At 32.5% G+C, this 22124-nt stretch overlaps 2 protein-coding genes across 3 annotated transcripts; one reads left to right on the top strand and one right to left on the bottom strand.

The window, feature by feature from the left end:
- Nucleotides 1–6711: 6711 nt before the first annotated feature.
- LOC139492270 (baculoviral IAP repeat-containing protein 2-like) lies at nt 6712–14560 on the bottom strand. Its single transcript, XM_071280487.1, has 8 exons — nt 14456–14560; nt 13340–13439; nt 10679–11519; nt 9641–9816; nt 9131–9197; nt 8758–8910; nt 7951–8079; nt 6712–7530 (listed from the first exon to the last, which is right to left on the bottom strand). Exons 3-8 carry the CDS (start codon nt 11496–11498, stop codon nt 7331–7333), a joined length of 1545 nt encoding a protein of 514 aa, XP_071136588.1. The 5' UTR covers nt 11499–11519; nt 13340–13439; nt 14456–14560; the 3' UTR covers nt 6712–7330.
- On the top strand, nt 13498–18735 carry LOC139492269 (uncharacterized). 2 transcript variants are annotated; one of them, XM_071280485.1, is made up of 3 exons: nt 13498–13559; nt 14577–15031; nt 17252–18735. In XM_071280485.1, the coding sequence occupies exons 2-3, from the start codon at nt 14812–14814 to the stop codon at nt 18658–18660; spliced, it is 1629 nt and encodes a 542-aa protein (XP_071136586.1). In that variant the 5' UTR covers nt 13498–13559; nt 14577–14811; the 3' UTR covers nt 18661–18735. The 2 variants fall into 2 exon arrangements, with proteins under 2 accessions (XP_071136586.1, XP_071136585.1); XM_071280484.1 differs by having other exon boundaries at nt 13553–14074.
- Nucleotides 18736–22124: the final 3389 nt, after the last annotated feature.

The following is a 22124-nucleotide window of genomic DNA, read 5'->3' as shown; positions in this document are numbered from 1 at the left end:
TTTCAATACAGTTTAATACATAACATTATAAGAAATTCAAAACAACATTGTGTATTTAATAAAATAAAAACAATCTGTCCTGTTATAAGTCACTGATGAGTCCTATGTAGACGAAACGCGCGTCTGGCTTACTAAATTATAATCCTGGTACCTTTGATAACTAATTATAAAGAAGAAACTTTCAAGAAATAATCACACATTATCTCATGGTGTTGTCATTGTTTTATCCGCATTCCATGTTGATTGACGCCGGATGTATATGATTTTTCCATAGCCGGGTCGAAATTCATCGATTTGTAAGTGGTTTATTACTATAATGTTGACCAGTAAGATATGTCTGTGTCTTAACTTAATAGTAGCGAAATGTTTCATGGTCTAAGATCTAGTCACCTGATCTGTAACTTTACTGTGTGTATCAAACTCCCGGCTATGAAATTGTGGCTGAGTGTAGATTCATATGACGAACGGTGCTTGCATTAGCAAGGAACACTAACCATGTCGATGCAACCGGTTTCTCTCCATGACGGTCATACAAGTGAAAGGTTTAGCTAGCTATAAAACAAGGTTCAATCCACTATTTTCTGCATAAGAAAATGCCTGTGCCAAGTCAGGAATATGACAGTTGTTATCCATTCGTTTGATGAGTTTGGGCTTCGGATTTTGCCATTTGATAAGGGACATTCTGTTTTGAATTTTCCTCGGATTTCAGCAGTTTTGTGATTTTTTATTTTTTTTTGGTTCTTGCTAAAACTTTAGTTTTGTTGGTAACCTTAATTGTATCTTCTAAATCCATTTTTTTTTAATTTGAAGATGGAGTGTTATTTTCTCTTAATTTTCGTTTTTGATTTGTAACTAGAAATAAGGTAATATAAACTTTAAGACAATGTATCATGTCGATATTTTCGTAATAATCCGAACATGGATATGACTCAATTGTTGCAGCCTGAGATTTCTAATTGATAATGACAAATGTTAATGTTATATTAGAAATTGCACATGCAATATCTGTGGAAGTCAGTCCCTGAGACATGGCTTCTTGAAGTTTTGAAGTATAACTTTCGAACCAGGTACAAAGTAAATATTTGTATTTAGTGGTGTTATATTAACTAAGATAAATTTTTCATCGCAACGAACAAAAAGAAATCCAGAGGATAAAAAGAAACATCTCAATTGACAACGTAGATATATTGTATCTCCTCCATCCAAATCACATTTTTTTAAAGTAAACTATTATAGGTCAAATTAAGTACGACCTATAACACGGAGTCTTGGTTCACACCAGTCAGCAAGCTATAAAGGACACCAAAAATGACTAGCGTGAAACCATTCAAACATGAAATCCAACTAATTAGTCTATATAAACAAGAGTGCACACACTGAAATGTCTCGCCTTCTTTACTAATCATTGATATTATGTTGATAGTCCTAAGTATAAAGCTTGATTACAACTGTCACATAAACTTAACATTAACCAAGATAGCTAAACAAAGACCAATGAACCATGAAAATGAGGTCAAGGTCAGATCAGACATGTACAGCTAATAAAGCTTCCATACAACAAATATAGTTGACCTATTACTTATAGTTTAAGAAAAATAGACCAAATCACAAAAACTTAACACTGTGCAACGAACCGTGCAATTGAGGTCATGGTCAAATAAAACCTGCGGGACTGACATATAGATCATAATATATTTCCATACACCAAATATAGTTGACCTTTGGCATTTAATATTAGATAACAAGACCAAATCTTAAAAACTTAACTTTGACCACTGAACCATGAAAATGAAGTCAAGGTCAGATGACATCTGCTCGCTAGACATGTACACCTTACAACCATTCCATACAACAAATATAGTAGACCTATTGCATAAAGTATGAGAAAAACAGACCAAAACACAAAAACTTAACTATAACCACTGAACCATGAAAATGAGGTCAAGGTCAGATGACACCTGCCAGTTGGACATGTACACCTTCCAGTCCTTCCATACACCAAATATACCAGCCCTATTACTTATAGTATCTGAGATATGGACTTGACCACCAAAACTTAACCTTGATCACTGATCCATGAAATGAGGTCGAGGTCAAGTGAAAACTGTCTGACGGGCATGAGGACCTTGCAAGGTACGCACATACCAAATATAGTTATCATATTACTTATAATAAGAGAGAATTCAACATTACAAAAATTTTGAACTTTTTTTTTCAAGTGGTCACTGAACCATGAAAATGAGGTCAAGGACATTGGACATGTGACTGACGGAAACTTCGTAACATGAGGCATCTATCTACAAAGTATGAAGCATCCGGGTCTTTCACCTTCTAAAATATAAACCTTGTAAGAAGTTAGCTAACGCCGCCGCCGGATCACTATCCCTATGTCGAGCTTTCTGCAACAAAAGTTGCAGGCTCGACAAAAACGGGAAACGAGAAACACTTTCGAACCACAACAACAAACAACAACCACTGAACAACAGGTTATGATTCGAGAGTGTTATGCAGTATATATGCAGATTAAATCTATAAAGCTACTATGAAATGAAATATTGATAGATGTGTTTTACGAAAACAGTATTGATTGACTGATTATTACTGGTTCAACGTTAAGTGTAAAATATTCCATCTATATTTTTAAAAAATATTGAATAAGGCTTAATTTTGCTTTGCAACATATCAGAGTTCTTTAACAATGTGTGGAGAAAGTGGCATTGCCACTACACGAGCAACTACATATATGGTATCGTATTTAAAGTCCCTACATGACGTGGCTGATTATTCAAACATCCACAAGAGCCAAATGATCGCCCGGGTTTCGATTGAATAGGGTTCGGTTTCCATTATCTTATTTTTATACCAAAGTAAAGGGAATCCATGTGCACTTCATCAAGAACACAAACAATAACATTAACGGTACCAATTTTCAGATGCGAATTTCGACAATACATGTCTCTTCAGTGATGCTCGTGGCCAAAATATTTGAAATCCAAAGCTTATATAAAAGATGAAGAGCTTTAATCCCAAAAGTCCAAATCTGTGAAAGGAATGAGAGCTTTGCATGAGGGAGATACATTCGTTAATTTATAATAATTTCTAACATTTTGTAACAGCAAATTTTAATAACACTAAAAAATCCGTATTTTCATGCCAGTACCGAAGTACAACTGTTAATAGATGCGATTACAGAATCATTAAACTAAGCAAAACTCCGTACATGAAAGATATCATGTGCACTCGGTAATTTTCATTCATAAGCGATATAATATTAATATCTGAAGGAGAAGTCTGTATATATATATATATATATATATATATATATATATATATCAAGCGTAGTAATTGATGGTCACGAGACTTTATGGTGTTATCTATAAATAGAAATTCGAAAAATACATCAAATAACATTAATTGGAAAACCAGTAATAAATTTTAAAAAATATCAATAATAGTGGAACAACATGTGAAGAACTGGTACATTTAAAAAAAAAAACTTCCCATGCTCTAAATGAAATACAATATCTCATATTATAGAGTAAAAATTTGGGAATGTAATAATACATTTTTCACTGCTTCAATTTTCTTAGATTTCATATTCATAAAAAAAACATATCATTTACAACTAATCTAAATGTTACTATTCACTTAAAAAGGGTCGAAAGATACGACTGAGAGGGACAGTCAATCTCATAGATAATTAAGAAAAAGCGAAACCCAACGTCCACGGCTTCCCTCTTCATCTTCACACAATTACTATCATTGTTTTCATAGAACATTGCAAGGTTCATGTTCGGAACCAAATCGAAATATATTGGTTTCACTAATGTTTTGCAATAATTATATCACATAATCTATAATTATGTTTATAAAGAGATAGATTCCTTCTGATAAGAAATTATCAGGTTTGTATTATATATGCTATTTATAAATTTTATATGTTTGCAATCAATCCTACACTAATATAGCGTTTCGGCGGTATTTTTTTATGATAAATAAAATATTGTTATATAGGTCCGCCATCATCAGGGATTGTCCTATATGTTTCAAAAATTATGGTTTCTTTACCTTGGTCGATGTCAGAATATCTGATAAATTTCTGTGCTATCGGAATTCAGATTGATGTTGGAATACGTGGATGTTAGGTGTCACTTTTATACAAAGTTTGAAATCACGTCTAGCTTCAATGAAGCCTTAACCAAAGAGAGAAAACATTTGTTTTCAACTAAGGAAGGGAAACGTAAAGAGGAAATTCCTCTTGTAATGGCTACTAAATATAATCCTTGCATAAGCAAATTACGAAAACACCTTTTAAAACATTGGCATCTCATAAGAGATAATGTGGTTTGCAATGAAGTATTCACAAAAACACCGATAATTGCTTATAAAAGGCACAGAAATTTATCAGATATTCTGACATCGACCAAGGTAAAGAAACCATAATTTTTGAAACATATAGGACAATCCCTGATGATGGCGGACCTATATAACAATATTTTATTTATCATAAAAAAATACCGCCGAAACGCTATATTAGTGTAGGATTGATTGCAAACATATAAAATTTATAAATAGCATATATAATACAAACCTGATAATTTCTTATCAGAAGGAATCTTTCTCTTTATAAACATAATTATAGATTATGTGATATAATTATTGCAAAACATTAGTGAAACCAATATATTTCGATTTGGTTCCGAACATGAACCTTGCAATGTTCTATGAAAACAATGATAGTAATTGTGTGAAGATGAAGAGGGAAGCCGTGGACGTTGGGTTTCGCGTTATCTTAATTGATTATGTGATATAATTATTGCAAAACATTAGTGAAACCAATATATTTCGATTTGGTTCCGAACATGAACCTTGCAATGTTCTATGAAAACAATGATAGTAATTGTGTGAAGATGAAGAGGGAAGCCGTGGACGTTGGGTTTCGCTTTATCTTAACAATTTTACCAATTATGCCTGTTGTTGTCAATATAATGGAATTTGAGAAGACGGTTAAACAAGTGAGAGGTTTAGCTAGCTTTAAAATCAGGTTCAATCCACCATTTTCTACATAAGAAAATGGCTGTTCTAAGTTAGGAATATGACAGAAGTTATCCATACGTTTGATGTGTTTGAACACCACCTGTTACTTGAAAACACCCTTGTAAGTGCTATGTGCTTGATTTTACATTATCACCCCATTTAGGTATAATGAACTGATTCAGACTAGTAATCACCCCAAGACAGTCAAAAGCTGTCAATCTCCATTCCCTATTGGAGTAATACAATCCAATAAGAAAGTCACGTCTAAATCAGCTTTTCTTTACCCACTATCTGGGATGTCAACGATCCGTGACTTACAACTTTTGATGATAGAAACCAATCCAACGTTGTACATACAGTACAGTCTACATTGTGGTCTATGTAAATACCAACGTCAGTATATACTCCAAACCCCGTTATGGGTGGGGAGTGTTATACCGACTGATGTCCGCTGGCCTGTATCCTATGTGTTAGATAATGGATCGCAATTTTTCTGTCTCTCGACTTTGGTCCTGATAATCTTTCATGTCACCGTTATGACCGAGACTCATCGGCCAGTAATTCATCATCGTGGTTAGCGGTTAGCATGGATGTGCATTGAATGGTTAGTGCAAATTTTATTGTGATGTTGTGCTCAATTGCACATTGATGCATTGCAAACGAGTTATCTTACCTTGCATTTCGATGCATGTGCGTTGTGTATTCTATTAAAGGTGTGTTAATTGATATAAATGGGACAACTGCATGATGGTGGTACAATATTCAGTTAAGCACTTGAAATTCCGATTATTCATATATGGATCGATTGATCTCTCATTACTTATTACAGTAGCAATTTGAAAACTGTAATAGAACCATGAAATGTGGGTTTGACCTTCTTTTGGCCCCCTCTCTGTTGCGGAAATAAGCTGATCAACTGTAATTGGTGTGTTGTTCGTTAATAATTTGAGGCAATACTCGAATAGTTCTTTGTTTTTCTGTTAAGTATGATTTGAGCATTACACAGGGTTGTGTCTTCCTGCAATGATAAAATGTTTATGACCTTGGTACATGAAATCTTCTGTAAGTATAGAACCCATATTAGAGTGTTGAGTGGTATGAATTCCAATCAAATGTGCACGTTTCTTGACATTGCTTTTACCAACTGGGAGTAATCTTATAGATTACCTTAGCCGTATTTGGCACGGCGTTTTGGAATTTTGGGTCATCAGTATTCTTTGGCTTTGTACTTGTTTGGCTTTACTTGGTCTGGGCGTCGCTGGTAAGTCTTGTGAAGACGGGGCGTGCATCTGGTGTGATAAATTGTAATCCTGGTACCTTTGATAACTTACAAGGTATACTTATATCGTTTACAATATTTCCGTTTTTTGTGATAATTGCCCTGTACATTGCCCTTTTGATGTCTTCTGGCTGGTTATGTTATGGTGCTTGTTCCAATATGTTCATTTATAATATGCAAAATATATGTAGGTCTTAGTTAGAATTGTATTAACTTTGGTAATACATATATCATTTAATCACCCCTTTTTTCCCTATGGCTTGTGTTTCTGAATTTTCTGCCTACATAGAAATAAGAATAGAGTTCTAAATATATTTTAGATAATTTATCTGTTTCTTAACAATTATATTCAATTAAATAAACAAAACAATGCAGAATACAATAAACAAGTCAAATAATTTACTTATTGTTCATTTAATAAATATAATCACATTTATAAGTTTTCTATCACAATGAATACACACTGTCAAATAAGAAGTAATAATCAATATAAAATATTTACAATAATTTATTAATTTATTACACATTCCCTATGCTTAATCAACAACTGCTTAATAAAACCAGTTAAGTATTTTTTATATGAGATCCAATATATTTAAGTTCTGTTCACTATTATTTATGATCATTTATAGTCATGCATATTATAATTAGAATATTACATATTTTATAATAAAAATAGTTTTTTTTTATTACTTTGAAGCAAGGGAGTCATTAAAGATAACGAATCAACAAATTACACACACAGATTTATAGTATCAAAGGAGGACTCTATTTACATTTTTCAATTATTTATGTAAATTATATATTACATTTGAAATGCCCATATGAAAACATCCGAAACACGAAATTGACAGTAGATATATGATATCTTACTGTTTTATTAATGGTCTATGCACCCAGTTTACTTTAATGTAAATCATTTTAATTTTAAAAGGTTAATAAAAGTAATAATATGATGAATTTCATACCGTTATTTATTTTATTTTATTCTTTTAAAAGTTAAAAGCCTTCTTTTCATCGAAGACTTACTTTAACTGTTCCTTTAATTTCTTTTCTACACACTGCACATGATGAACATGCAGGTGCACATTGAGCACAACAAACCAAATGTCCACATGGTAGAAAGGTAATCGATCTCTCGTTCTCACAACATATCACACAAGATATCTTCTCTTTATATTCTCTATTCTGTTCTTCAAGTTTACGTTTAGCTTCTGCAAAACAAATAATAACTCATTTTAAGTTTAAACTTTTAGGAAATATGGTATTAAGCTGTAACATGTACATGCACTGCTTTACTCCTATTTTTATTTAGTCCTTATATAACACTTATTAATAATCCTTTGCTTATGTTTGTTCTTAAGGGCAAAGCAATTGTCTGCCTTTTTAGTTATTTTCTCCTTTTTCAATGTCTTGCCCTAAAACGTCTTTTATAACTGTAGTTCCCAGCCGGTTTTAGTCAGCCACATACATACATGTAGAAACTCTTTCTTCAGTTTTCAGCTCTGCTTTGCCGTTTCTTAGATTGTTCTTTACTTTGTAAAACAAATTAGAAATAATTTATATATATGGATATTTAAGCATTATTCATTCAATGTTTCCACTGCTTTTGTTATTTTCCTCCCCCTTTTTACCTTCATTTATCTTTGATTTGTCCATGTTAGGTTCAGAAACTTGTTGTGTTGGTATCATTACTTTTTCTCCTTTTGCTTCCATATCCATAACTAAATTTGCAATTCTATGTCCAGTTAAACCACTCAAACCTATAAAGTTATAAAAATATCCTTAGAAAAAAAATCTCATATTTTTGCAATTGCGCTTTGAACACTCAATAATTTTTTTTTAAATCTAAATAGCAAATTTGTTTCGATGGTTTGGCTGTTACTAGAATTCTTATTACAAATAGGACATCACATCCTATTGTTTACAGTGATGTTGTTTATAGAGCCTTAACTTGCGATACAATCAATGTAAACTGAGAAATCCTTTAAATTTTTCAAGGTTATCAGTTTGACTTTCACAATGAAATGAGACATTTAAAAATGCTTTTAACAGTACTAAAATTGATTTTGTTATAATAAGTTAAAACATATGTATTGCTATTGAGTTATGAAAAGTTATTATCTAGTATCCTGTGGATGCTGTATACTTGTATTGCACAAGGTTAAGCTTTTCTCAATAAACTGTACACGTCCGCTTTATACATGTTATACTAAATCCATTTATCGTGTACTGATTTATATTAAAATGATTTTTCTTTAGTTGTTATTGGATTTGAACTGTGAATACTCTTAGATGGGGAGGTCATCTCTCTTGTTTTTGTGTTACTTATTTTTTGTGCTTCATGCCAATCTGATGACTCAAGGCATTTTCAAACTCATTTTATCGTTGTTTTATAGTACATTTGTAGTACAGAAGCCCAATCATTATATAATAATTACCATGTTCTTTTATAATGTTATCTACAGCTCTCTTTACAATGCGTGGTAAGTATCCCATCTCTATAACACTCTGGGCAGCACTAGATAGAAGTGGGTTCTTCTGCAAAACAGAGGCTGGATAAGATTCAATGTTTTCTCCGTCTTCTGCTATATCTGAAATCATAAAAAAAAAAATTTCAATTCAATAAAAAAAGTCTTTTATTTATTTTATTCAGTTTCAATTCAATAATAAAAAGTCTTTTATATATTCTATTTTCAACTTAATATAACATGTATAATAAGGCATTTAAATATTTCGTTTAACACAGGTTTAAAATATAATACATTTTATTTAAGTTTATATTGGATAGAAAATCATGTGATCTAAACTGACCTGAATATGTAACAGTTCCGTCTGCTTGAGCACCATCTCTCGTGTCTGACTGACCAAGAGCTTCTTCCTGAAATCACATATACATTGTATATAAACAAAGGTTTCTAAACTGTACATTGTCAATGTTTGTAACAGTTATTTTACTTAATAAGTCACAGGAAATATAAACATATCTAATTCTAAAAGATTTCGTCAATACGTTTTCATGTTAAACTTAATGAACGGATACTGTTTGGCAGCAGCCCGCCGTCCATCCTCAAATCAATAACCTATTTTTCCTTAAAAATCCCCGTTTATAAAATCACTAATGATTATTAGTTTTATATTAAATGTTAGCACATACTAGTACTTTCACCAGCACTGATGTAAGTTGAGAAATTATTACTTTGTATGCCAGGAGTAATTAAGAACAGTGAAAACGACAACGATTGGTGCTTCGACGGAATAGAATTTTTTCATAGATTATAGCAATGGAGAATAAATAAATTTTTCAGCACTATATATACATACCAACTGGACTTTCCTTACAGCCTCCTGTACAGCATCAATAAAAGCTTGTCCTTTCTTTAATTTCATATACTGACAATTAGGAGACCATCGACAGTGTTCCACGTAAGGGTCGTCATCATCCTCCCAATTCCTCAACCCAATACCACAGTGAAAACAACGTACAAAATCTTGGTTACCTAGCAACATAGACATAGATTATTTAGTTGTAATTTGCATACAAAAAAATGAAAAATAAAGAACATTGAATATATTTTAAAATGCGTGTTCTCATAATGACATTCTCAATATGCACGAAATATTTGCTCCTCAGGGGTATTGCGCAAACAATAATCAATGCAACCTAAACACAGCCATATTTTATTAAGTTGATATATAAAGAAAGATCACGAATATCTTTGACAAAGTTATCTTTTGTTGATAAAAAGTATAATGCATGCATTACTCTCAGGCTCTCTCAATTTCATCCGCATGCATTATTATATTGATCCCTATGTGGCCCTGTTAAACAACGCCCTCAAATGCACTTGTAACATGTTTAATCATGATAATACAAAGGAACTTTTTTTTATATGGAAAAAAGTTATGTTGATAAAAATAATCTAAGTTTTTCTTTCGATTTCCTGCTTTTGGTTTTCCCGTTAATTAAAATATATTTGGGATTTCCAATTGATTCTTTTAACAATACATTTATGAGAAATCAATACAACAGGTTAAAGTTTCATTTAACGTCAACAAACAAAAATAGCTATTGGGTAAAGTTTTAGGAGACAGCAACTCAGAAATAACCAAACTATGTATCTCTAAGTTGCTTCCAGTCTTAAACAAGACAGACAAGTCATACAATACCACAAGCTTTATATCATCAAACTAAATAAATTCAACAGAAAAATCACTATTAGATGATTAGATCGGGTTTTTTTTAAACCGATTTCAGACTTTTTCGTAAATATTGTCAAATTTCCCACACCTGTGCTTTGTAGCACCTGATTCGTTAAAGCCATTTATAGAAAGTATTCTATGCAGTTACATTACACTTACTTATTGCAAAAAATCCAGCATCACTCATGGTCTGAGGACTCCTCACAGGAGCTGTTGAAAATGCATATGACTGAATTCTCTGAGCTTCGTTCCTATAATTAGCGTATTTTGAGTTTTCTAGTTTAATCTGTGTATGTTGTTGGTTGTGTCTGGTATTCACGTGAGATTGGGGTCTGTTAAACACAAAACTTGAATCCGATTCATTCATTGAAAGATTACTTATTTCAGGCACTGAAGTTTCGCTATTTTGAAAAATATTATGTCCATTACTAGAATTATTAGAATGCAAAATTGATTGATTATTTTGACTATTCGTTCTTTCATTTTCGTTTCTGTGTGAAAAATTATATCCAGAATTATCAGTGGCCCTCGTATTAGGTCTATATGAAAAATTATATCCATCACTTTCATTGTCACTGGTGTTATTGCGATGCGAAAAATTATATCCACAATCATTGGCTCCCACGTTATGTCGATGCGAAAAATTATATCCAGAATTTGTATCATTGTTGCTAGAAGTTTGTCTAAACGAAAGATTATATCCAGGACTAGAATTAACTGTCACATTTATTGAATTTCCATATACACTGTGAGCACTTCCATTGGTTCCAGTAAATGCAGTTCTTACACTTGGCCTTGAACTATCACTTGGATGAGACACTTGTCTAGACTCGTCTCCACTAATGGCAAAGTTATCTCTTGAAAGACCATCGGGAAATATTGAACGCTGGGGATAACTTCTCTGATTAGAATGATACGAACCACTGAAGTCATTCAGTTGACTACCCGGAGGTAGACTGTCTATTTCTATGTCTGACATGTTCTAATATTATTTTCGAAGCTAAAAAAAACAACAAAAAACAGCGTGAATTACATGTTTCTTATTTTCTAGACTTTGTAAAATTTGTTAAAAATCAAATGACGTTATTATTTATTACTATTTTCACTAAAAATGACATGTAATAATACTAATAATAATAATATTTTATTCGATAAAATATCAAGCATATTTATAATTACAATACACAATATATACGACACATAAAGACAATACTAGCACATTATATGGTAAAATATATTGGTATTTTATGAGTGCAGTATCCTTAAGTGTATGAAACAATTTGCTGATATTTTATCAGGGATAACCCATGAAAGCTCTTAAGCTTGTTTCCAATGGGGTCCCTTCATGTAAACGGCTTATATTGTTCGGCATACAAAAAAAGATAACACGCAAATTAATATGAAATGAAAATTCATATTAAAAGTAATTTATATAAAAATATGATTAATATAAAAAGATATATTACATTTACTTAATCACTTTTTAAATTACAATCTCAATTGTCATTGCGAACAAAACCGTAGTCCGGCAATAAAATACCGTGCAGCTGTCAAATTGATGATCACCAAATTGACTTACACCAAGGATTTGTATAGTAAAATCTTACTCTGCAAATTCTTGCTTACACAATTCCAATATTTGAACGTATATTCCAAATACAAAAAAAGTTCCAAAAAAAAAAAGTAAAAAAGAAAACAAGATATTATATAACGTAACGGTACCCAAATTGCACCGAGTACCCAAATTGCACCTATTTAGCAAAACTAGCAGCGAAAATCTTACAAGATTTGATAGAGTCTAAACAATTTGTATTTTTATGATTTGATACTAAGCACATCTTTCAACATATGTAAAACTATTTAGATATGCACAAAACGTTCACAGTATTTATCAACAGATGAAGTATTTTTTTTAAAAGCAAAATGTACTGAAACGTCGCCATGCGACGTCATCAAAACGTCATCTTTGTAAAATGAGCAAATACAATATGTTACAAGTATCCATTTAAAAAATAACGAAGAGTAAGCATGGACTAATATCCAATTGTTCAAAATATTTGAAGAAATTAAACAAAATCTCTGTTATTAGACTTTTGACGATGTGAATTTAAGCATGGATGCAATTTGGGTACTCCTCATTTCAGAATCATTGATGGTTTGGAGGTCAGTTTAGACCAATTTTTCTATGATTCCATATGGAATAAAAATCAAATTGGTGTACCTTTATAATAAAGAAGGATACGGCTACAAAATAAACACAGAATGGACATTTTTGTCTTTATCATAAAAAAACGTAGATGAAAAAACTGTAAAAATAGGTGCAATTTGGGTACCGTCACGTTATATTTGTTTACACTTCTCAAGCACTGTAAACTAACATGTATTTGTACTTGATCATATTCTTATCCAAAAGAATTAATTTCACTCAATAATAGTTTTATATATTAAATAAGTCTTATATTCTATAAATAGGTGCTTGGCAAGATAATGAAGTTCAAGATATTCAAAATGGCGAACATTAAAAAAGCTTTCAACAGTTCAAGTCGTAACAAGCTATTTTATAATTAGTAAGCAAATGTTTACCTGTAAAAACCTAGGTATAAATTATATAAAAAATTTCAATAAGAAGAAAGAATTACAACAGGACATAGTTCTTCCTTAGTCAGTTCGCGATCAGATTACAAATAGGTGCATTTCAAATGACTGTACTGAAATGTGACGTATACACTTTTAAATGCTACATATATTTTCATTTTATCATGAACTTATTAATAATCTTCGAATTCATAACATATTTTTCTGAAATAAATTTATACTTACAACTTATAATTCCTCCCTCTTACAACTGTATTACGGATGTGTAATTGGCGTCGTTTGTCCGACCTTCGGGAAAGTTGTGTAAATAATTTGTTACGAGTATCTATAAATAGATTGGGGAATTATTTAGTTAAATATAGAAAAAATATTGGAAAATCCCTGTTATAAATAACTCATCACACCTTATAAAAAAAAAATAGTGAATAGTAAAAATATATCAGCGGTATTAAGAGCTTTAATAATGTTTATTGACTCGTTATATAAAACTGTTATTACTGTACAAATATGTCGACTCTAATTAAAATTTACTTAATCACTTAAATAGTATATAAATGTTAATTTTGCAGGTTGAACATTGATTTTTTTTTAGATGTTTGGGACAAGGTCAAGGGTACTTATCTATGTGTACGTAAGCAGCGACATTCATCGTGGGGATGTTTTAATAAATATGATTCAATTTCTAAATATCGTGAAAAAAAATCCCAAATGAAAAATAGTAACCATTGAAAATTATTATTTAACAACAGCAAAACCAATACGAAATTACGACACTGAAAATTCTAAATAAATTCTTGATCCATTATCGATGTGTTTTTTCCGTTTTTTCCCGTTTCATATACGTAGTAAAATTCGAAATGATTTGTCTCTCCCAAAGAAAAAACTGTCATGCTGAACAAAAAAGATGAATGCTTTTAGAGCAAAGAAAAGGAAAGCATTAAAAAGATCAGTGTGATCAAGGTTATTTGTATAATTCTTTGACAATGAAAATCTTGAGTTTATAATGTTAAATGTGTATGACTTTTGTAAGTCCATGATTATGGGAAATCTTCATGCTGTGAGTAAAGCTGGAGAGGCAAGTATAGTTTTAGACTCGAAACCCGTATACATGAACTTTTAAAATTAGATATCAAATGCACCGTATGATGAAATGACTCGTTGATAATTATATTACGTTTGTTATATTAACAATTTCTACATAAGGATTCTTTTAAATCATATATAATATATGTAAACTGTTCATGGCTTTTCTTGAATTAATTTTTATTTCATATTTTATATGCTTGCAATCTTTCCCGTCCGTCAAATCTAAAAAGTTTTAACCAAATGAAATGAACTTACCTAGTTACGACAATACTTTAATAATATTTGTACAGTTTACTGTTATACTTTAAATACTGTAAATTAAAATTGTGGATTTCCAATGTCATAAATGTACTATATATACTTCTTTTTTATATAGTTATTTTTAGAACTGACACAATTATAAGAAAACAACTAGTAAACAAATGTAAATCATGTTAAAAAAGGAAAGCAAATGACTAAAGAAGCGTGAATCCTTTAAATGAGCAGTAAGGGACCATGTGGACATGCAAGTTATACAAAACCAATGAGATGTTAACTATTATACCAAGCGCAGTGTCAAGCATTAGAACAGAAGTTTCAATTTTATTATCTATTGAATTGAGTCAGATGTCATGAACTTTATTGACGAAGCCGAGGGAAATTTAAAACTAGGTAATACAATAGAAATAGATGTTGGTAAACAAACTGATATAAATGAGGCTGAGAACGAAAATAATTTAATTAGTGACGATAATGAAGACATCAGTCCTACAAATAACACAACTTTAGACCAAAACGGAACTTCTCCAGGCGTAAAACAAGATTTTTCCACAGAATCCAGATTCATTGACGGTAAGTAGTATATTCACTATTTATCTTAAAACATCCTAAATGATATATGAAAATGAGAAATATCGAGGAACCAACGCACATGGCAATATAAGCATTGATTGTAGCTAAATGTAAAACAATGTTAGTGAAGAGGAATTATTCATAACTAAAATTAAATCATAAATCTCGGAGTATATATATTGCATCATTCTTGTTGTATAAAAATAACCGATTTGCGTGAATATAGTTTAACCATAGATTCGGTAGAAAATATACTATTAGACACAGAAACTCGGTTAGAAGATTAAAATTTTGTTTATCAATCTCTTTCAAATCTTTTTCATATTTCCTGTCCATTTGTATTATACGTTCGTTGGAATAAATGTTTTTTTTTATTTCTAACAATGTGCGACCATTTTCATATCATATAATGAACGCCATACTAAACTACAAATTATACACAAGAAGCTAAAGTTAAAGATATACAAGACTAACAAAGGCCAGAGGCTCCTGACTTGGGACAGGCGCATAAATGTGGCGGGTTAATAGTATAAGGGAAGTAGTACTATTTATTCTGCCATACATGGGCGACAATACTTACATTTTCTTAATTTACTACTTTTAATAATAAAAACCTGGATAAAACAGTTATGAGTGGTATTAGTACTTTATTATTCTGTTTTAAAAATTTAAGCCACATAGTAGTATCATGACCAACGCCCAACGGCGCTTCTTATTTCTGTTATCAATGTGCCCTTTGTCATTTTACACCAAATTTATGAAATTTCGGAAGTCTTTTCGAATGAATCTCTGGAAAATATTTCAATAGGTTTCAAAATTTATATTGTAAATATACACACTGCAGTTACTGGCAAACATTTCAATATCATAGACGAAAACGGAGATAACTACATACAAAAGAAAAAATGTACTCAAACCCCTAAAATTGAAAAGTAAACGCACAGAAAGTCACAGGACATAAAGTCACAAATTTGATAGGACAAAAAGTCACAGGACAAAAAGTCACAAATAATTTTCTGACAATTGTTGGAATATTTAAGAGAAATATCTTGAAAATATTTACTTTTTAATACATATATTCATATTAAAGTTAATGGAATTTATCATTCTACTTGAAAAATGAAGATTTATTTTATTTTAATCATGCAAAGGACATATTTCTTGGCACCATGAAGCCATTTGAGTGCCAATCTACTTTGACATTTTGTTTTCTTAACAATTATTTGATCATCTTTGATATTTTTTTGATAAATTTTGCTTACAAAGTTGGTTAATATACAATACATCAAGAAAAATACAAAAATATTTTTGTAAAAATAAGCATTTTTTATTCAAAGAAAATAATCAGAAAAAATGAATTGTGACTTTTTGTCCTGTGACTTTTTGTCCGTGACTTTTTGTCTGTGACTTTTTGTCCTGTGACTTTCTGTCCTACATTCTACAGCGAGAAAATCCCGCATCCGGAGGCGTGCTTCAGCTGTTCCCTAAACAAAAATTTGTACTATGTCAGATTCAAAATCATGCAAGACTAACAAAGACAGAGGCTCCTAACTCGGGACAGGCACAAACATGCGGCGGGGTGAAACATGTTTTTTCTTAGATCCCAACCCTCTCCCTATACCTCTAGCCAATGTAGAAAAAAACACACAGCAATACGCACAATAAAACTCAGTTTAAAAGACGTCCGAGTCCGATGTCAGAAAAGATAACAAAAGAAACTAAACAAAATGACAATGAGAAATAAAATGAATTATTTCCGACACAAAGACCCTATAAGTGAATCAATATTAAAGCCAAAATATGACATCTTTAATGACCTGACAACAGTATCGTAACTTATCCCTTCTAAGTTTGTTTAAAGGTTTTGTTAGCTTTTAAAATTTAAGGTGAATGCCGACATTTTTGTGCTTTGTAAATAATATAACCATACAAGATTAGCTGTGAAATACCTGAACGTTTAAGTGTCGATCTGCATGTTGATTTATATTTACGAATGATGTCCTTGTACCGATGATAAATTTAAGTAAATATTTTGACTAGTGTGTGATATCGAAATACCTGGTGTTATAATTTTTCAGTAATAGATTTTTTTCGCTAAAAGATTATTCAATTTTTACAAACAGAATCAGAATTTGAATATATATGCTATGTAAAGAGTATATTTGCTTACCAAGGCTAACTAAAAACTACAAAATATTATTTTTATTTTTTTTTTCACAGAAAAGAGTTGCACAATAACAAGACCGAAATGGAATTTAAAATCAGCACTGATAGGGGTGATTGTTTTGATTGTTCTTGGAGCCGGTTGTTATCATATACAACAATCATTGACAAGACGTAATCTTGATAGTCTGCTACGTGGTTTGGGTCACTTAGGACAGTTCCCGGATGTAAATACTCTGGACAATAAAAAGGTGTCATACGCCATTTACAAATATGAGGCCAAATGTTCCTGGAAAGTAGAAGTATGCGAATCGAAACATGTTCAGTACAACAACAGCATTTGTACATTTAAAATTGACTATCATGGTATTCTTTTCGGTCAATTAAACATGCAACATACAAGGATTTTTTGTATCAAAATTCATCACAGCAAAAATCACGGTAAAGCAAAAGAATTTTGTCAGAAAATATCGGACAAGCTAAGGATCCCAGTGTCTCTATTTTTTATTTCTGCAATAAGTGGAAAACAAACTATTGATATTCCTCGCGACAAATTGGAACCAAGTGACACTGCTAATGATGCAAATTATTTATCATTGATAACATTGCCAGAAGGACCTGAATATGCACTAGGTAGATATAAACTTAACATAAAAGAAACATTTAGTTCTGGATATTTGAACGGAAGGCTTTCGTGGCGACTGGATGGTCGTAATCATAGAACTTTTCCTTGGACGTATAATAAAACATCGCATTCTTTTAGGATACATCGAGAGGGTATTTATTTAGTTTTACTTAAACTTCATTCTTACATTGATACCTCAGTTATGGAAACTGCCAAAATGCAAGCATGTCTGAATAATACTTGTGCGCGACTTGAATTATTTGAAGGAATGGCTGCTCCGCTAACTCTAATTGACATGCACAGATTACAAGCTTCTGATGAATTTGACGTTTACTTCTACAACATACCCGGCTTGTATCGTTTTTCCTTGTTAAACACATTAACTATCTTCAGTTTTCCCATCCACACAGAGTTTCAAAAGTATTTACTGAATGAACAAGAGCTTTATGTTCGTTCTTCCGAATATAAACACCAACGTCTGCAATGGAAACCAACGAAAAATGCAGAATTTGAAAAAAGAATTCTACTAGATAATAATACCTTTGTAGTTCAAGAAAAAGGAAACTATTTGATTATATTATCACTTAATCTTTTCACAAGAAAGGATGTACATGTATTGCAATGTGATGGAAATAGTCATGCTTCACTGGTGACATGTATACAATTCTCAGATGAGATATCTCGGTGCCAAAATTATACATTACCCCTTGGCGTAGTCTTGCCTGTAATTTTGACCCATGTCAAACAATTGTCTTCCGGAGAAAGTTTTCATTTAACAATGAATAAAGCTGCCTTATACAGAAGTGCAACACATAATTCTGTGATAGTTGTTAGACTATAATATGTGCTTAATACAAAACTGTCTTTGTAAGAAAAAATATACACATAGATTTAGAGGACGATTATGCAAATTCGACTGATGACATTTGTTTATTTTAGTAAAACTAGAACACACCCGCGAAATCGCGGGCGTTCAGAGCGTAGTTGAAAGTATGTAAAGTGTTGTTGGAAGAATTATGTAAAAATATTTCAGCAAAAGTATCATAAGTCAAAGGTTATTGGGGACAGGAAAATGTGTTTTTTTTTATCCCTCCTCCTTTATTTCCAAAATTCCCAATTTTGGTTTTCTATCAATTTCAATATGAACATAATACATTTAGTGGGGAATTTCAGCAAAAGTATCATAAGTCATAGGTTATTGGCGACAGGAAAATGTTTTTTTTATATCCCTCCTCCTTTATTTCCAAAATTCCCAATTTTTGGTTTTCTATCAATTTCAATATGAACATAATACATTGAGTATGTTCTGAACATTTAAGTAAGGAGCCTGTAATTCAGTGGTTGTCGTTTGTTTATGTGTTACATATTTGTTTTTCATTCATTTTTTGTACATGAATAAGGCCGCTAGTTTTCTGGTTTGGATTGTGTTACCTTGTCAGTTCGGGGCCTTTTAAAGCTGAGTATGAGGTATGGGCTTTGCTCGTTGTTGAAGGTCGTACGTTGACCTATAGTTGTTAATTTCTGTGTCATTTTGGTCTCTTGTGGAGAGTTGTCTCAACATGGCTATCATACCACATCTTCTTTTTTTGTAATCAATGAATTTTGTAAAAGATTTAATAACTGGAGGATTTCAGAAAAGGTATCAAAAGTTCACTTGAATAATTTTAGGGCTTATCTGTATATTATGAACATTCATTACTATATAAATATTACTTTCAATTTTAAGTTTACTAATAGATCCATGGTGGTCATTGATGTAATATACAGACCCTCTCTATTTAATAAACTATGTGACCGCCGTGGATACCATGGTGGTCATTGATATAGTATACAGACCCTCTCTATTTAATAAACTATGTGACCGCCGTGGATAGTAAACTTGAAAATGATAGCAGATAAAATTCTTAAATACAGTGTACAGAAAAACGCAAACCGGAAGTCAAATCAGACTTAAAATTTCGTCCAATGACGGAACAATATCCGGATGCCTTTTTTCTCGTTTTTCTTCCAAAATAACTCAATCTGAATAATCATATGAATGGATGACAAATGCAACTATGCACTGTACCCATAGGACACAGAGGCGTGTTGATTAATTTGTTGTGGAAAGAAAAGAAGCGACACCAAAAATGAGGTCTTCTCGTTTAATAGTATAGATGCCATAACGTATACTTGCTGTAACAAAAATCTTGCCAAAGTCTTCGTTAAGTCAAATTGGTCTTAATGTTTTTGTGTATATATCAATATGTCTAACCACACACATTACTAAAACTTATCCACGTGTGTTCTATAGAAACTTATTACATTTCAATGGAGAAACACTGATAATCTACCCACGCATGTTCCATAAAACCTCATTACATTTCACGGAAAAACCATTGCTATTCTACTCACGTTACTCATCTGCACTGAAGTTCATTCTCAATATTTTTGAAAAATTAAACTACATTACATTGTTATTCAATTGAAAAAGAAGTAGCCGCTATCACGGCATTTGGACATTATAATAATAATTGAAAATCAAATCAGCAATATGTTAGTTAACTTATGATGCACAGCATGGTTGACCATACCAGGAGCAGACTTTTCTAGCTTTTAGCTGGGGTAGGCTAACTTATGATGCACAGCATGGTTGACCATACCAGGAGCAGACTTTTCTAGCTTTTAGCTGGGGTAGGCTAACTTATGATGCACAGCATGGTTGACCATACCAGGAGCAGACTTTTCTAGCTTTTAGCTGGGGTAGGCTAACTTATGATGCACAGCATGGTTGACCATACCAGGAGTAGACTTATCTAGCTTTTAGCTGGGGTAGGCTAACTTATGATGCACAGCATGGTTGACCATACCAGGAGTAGACTTATCTAGCTTTTAGCTGGGGTAGGCTAACTTATGATGCACAGCATGGTTGACCATACCAGGAGCAGACTTTTCTAGCTTTTAGCTGGGGTAGGCTAACTTATGATGCACAGCATGGTTGACCATACCAGGAGCAGACTTTTCTAGCTTTTAGCTGGGGTAGGCTAACTTATGATGCACAGCATGGTTGACCATACCAGGAGCAGACTTTTCTAGCTTTTAGCTGGGGTAGGCTAACTTATGATGCACAGCATGGTTGACCATACCAGGAGCAGACTTTTCTAGCTTTTAGCTGGGGTAGGCTAACTTATGATGCACAGCATGGTTGACCATACCAGGAGCAGACTTTTCTAGCTTTTAGCTGGGGTAGGCTAACTTATGATGCACAGCATGGTTGACCATACCAGGAGCAGACTTTTCTAGCTTTTAGCTGGGGTAGGCTAACTTATGATGCACAGCATGGTTGACCATACCAGGAGCAGACTTTTCTAGCTTTTAGCTGGGGTAGGCTAACTTATGATGCACAGCATGGTTGACCATACCAGGAGCAGACTTTTCTAGCTTTTAGCTGGGGTAGGCTAACTTATGATGCACAGCATGGTTGACCATACCAGGAGCAGACTTTTCTAGCTTTTAGCTGGGGTAGGCTAACTTATGATGCACAGCATGGTTGACCATACCAGGAGCAGACTTTTCTAGCTTTTAGCTGGGGTAGGCTAACTTATGATGCACAGCATGGTTGACCATACCAGGAGCAGACTTATCTAGCTTTTAGCTGGGGTAGGCTAACTTATGATGCACAGCATGGTTGACCATACCAGGAGTAGACTTATCTAGCTTTTAGCTGGGGTAGGCTAACTTATGATGCACAGCATGGTTGACCATACCAGGAGCAGACTTTTCTAGCTTTTAGCTGGGGTAGGCTAACTTATGATGCACAGCATGGTTGACCATACCAGGAGCAGACTTTTCTAGCTTTTAGCTGGGGTAGGCTAACTTATGATGCACAGCATGGTTGACCATACCAGGAGTAGACTTATCTAGCTTTTAGCTGGGGTAGGGGGTAAGGTCATGATTGAACTTTTTCCCTAAATGTTGTGTTCTTGAAGCAATTAACCACACTTTGTCTATATCTATCTCTTTTGGGGTTTATTTGTCATATACCTGTCCTTTATCAAAGTATAGTATAGATTATCCCCATATGAAGTACGCCAGTAATATAATAAAATTGAGAATGGAAATGGGGAATGTGCAAAAGAGACAACAACCCGACTATAGAAAAAAAAAAACAACAGCAGAAGGTCACCAACAGGTCTTCAATGTAGCGAGAAAGTCCTTCAACTGGCCCCTAAACAAATATATACTAGTTCAGTGATAATGAACGCCATACTTATTTCCAAATTGTACACAAGAAACTAAAATTAAAATAATACAAGACTAACAAAG

Source organism: Mytilus edulis, chromosome 10, assembly GCF_963676685.1.
Source record: "Mytilus edulis chromosome 10, xbMytEdul2.2, whole genome shotgun sequence".
Taxonomy (NCBI): domain Eukaryota; kingdom Metazoa; phylum Mollusca; class Bivalvia; order Mytilida; family Mytilidae; genus Mytilus; species Mytilus edulis.
This window is presented reverse-complemented; position numbering and strand designations above follow the sequence as displayed.

Coding starts and splice junctions, on each gene's coding strand:
- LOC139492270 (XM_071280487.1), bottom strand. CDS start 11,498: ATGTCAGACATAGAAATAGACAGTCTACCTCCGGGTAGTCAACTGAAT. Junction 9,817..10,678: donor TGCTGGATTTTTTGCAATAA/GTAAGTGTAATG, acceptor CTATGTTGCTAG/GTAACCAAGATTTTGTACGT. Junction 8,080..8,757: donor TAACATTATAAAAGAACATG/GTAATTATTATA, acceptor ATAACTTTATAG/GTTTGAGTGGTTTAACTGGA.
- LOC139492269 (XM_071280485.1), top strand. CDS start 14,812: ATGAACTTTATTGACGAAGCCGAGGGAAATTTAAAACTAGGTAATACA. Junction 15,032..17,251: donor AGAATCCAGATTCATTGACG/GTAAGTAGTATA, acceptor TTTTTTTCACAG/AAAAGAGTTGCACAATAACA.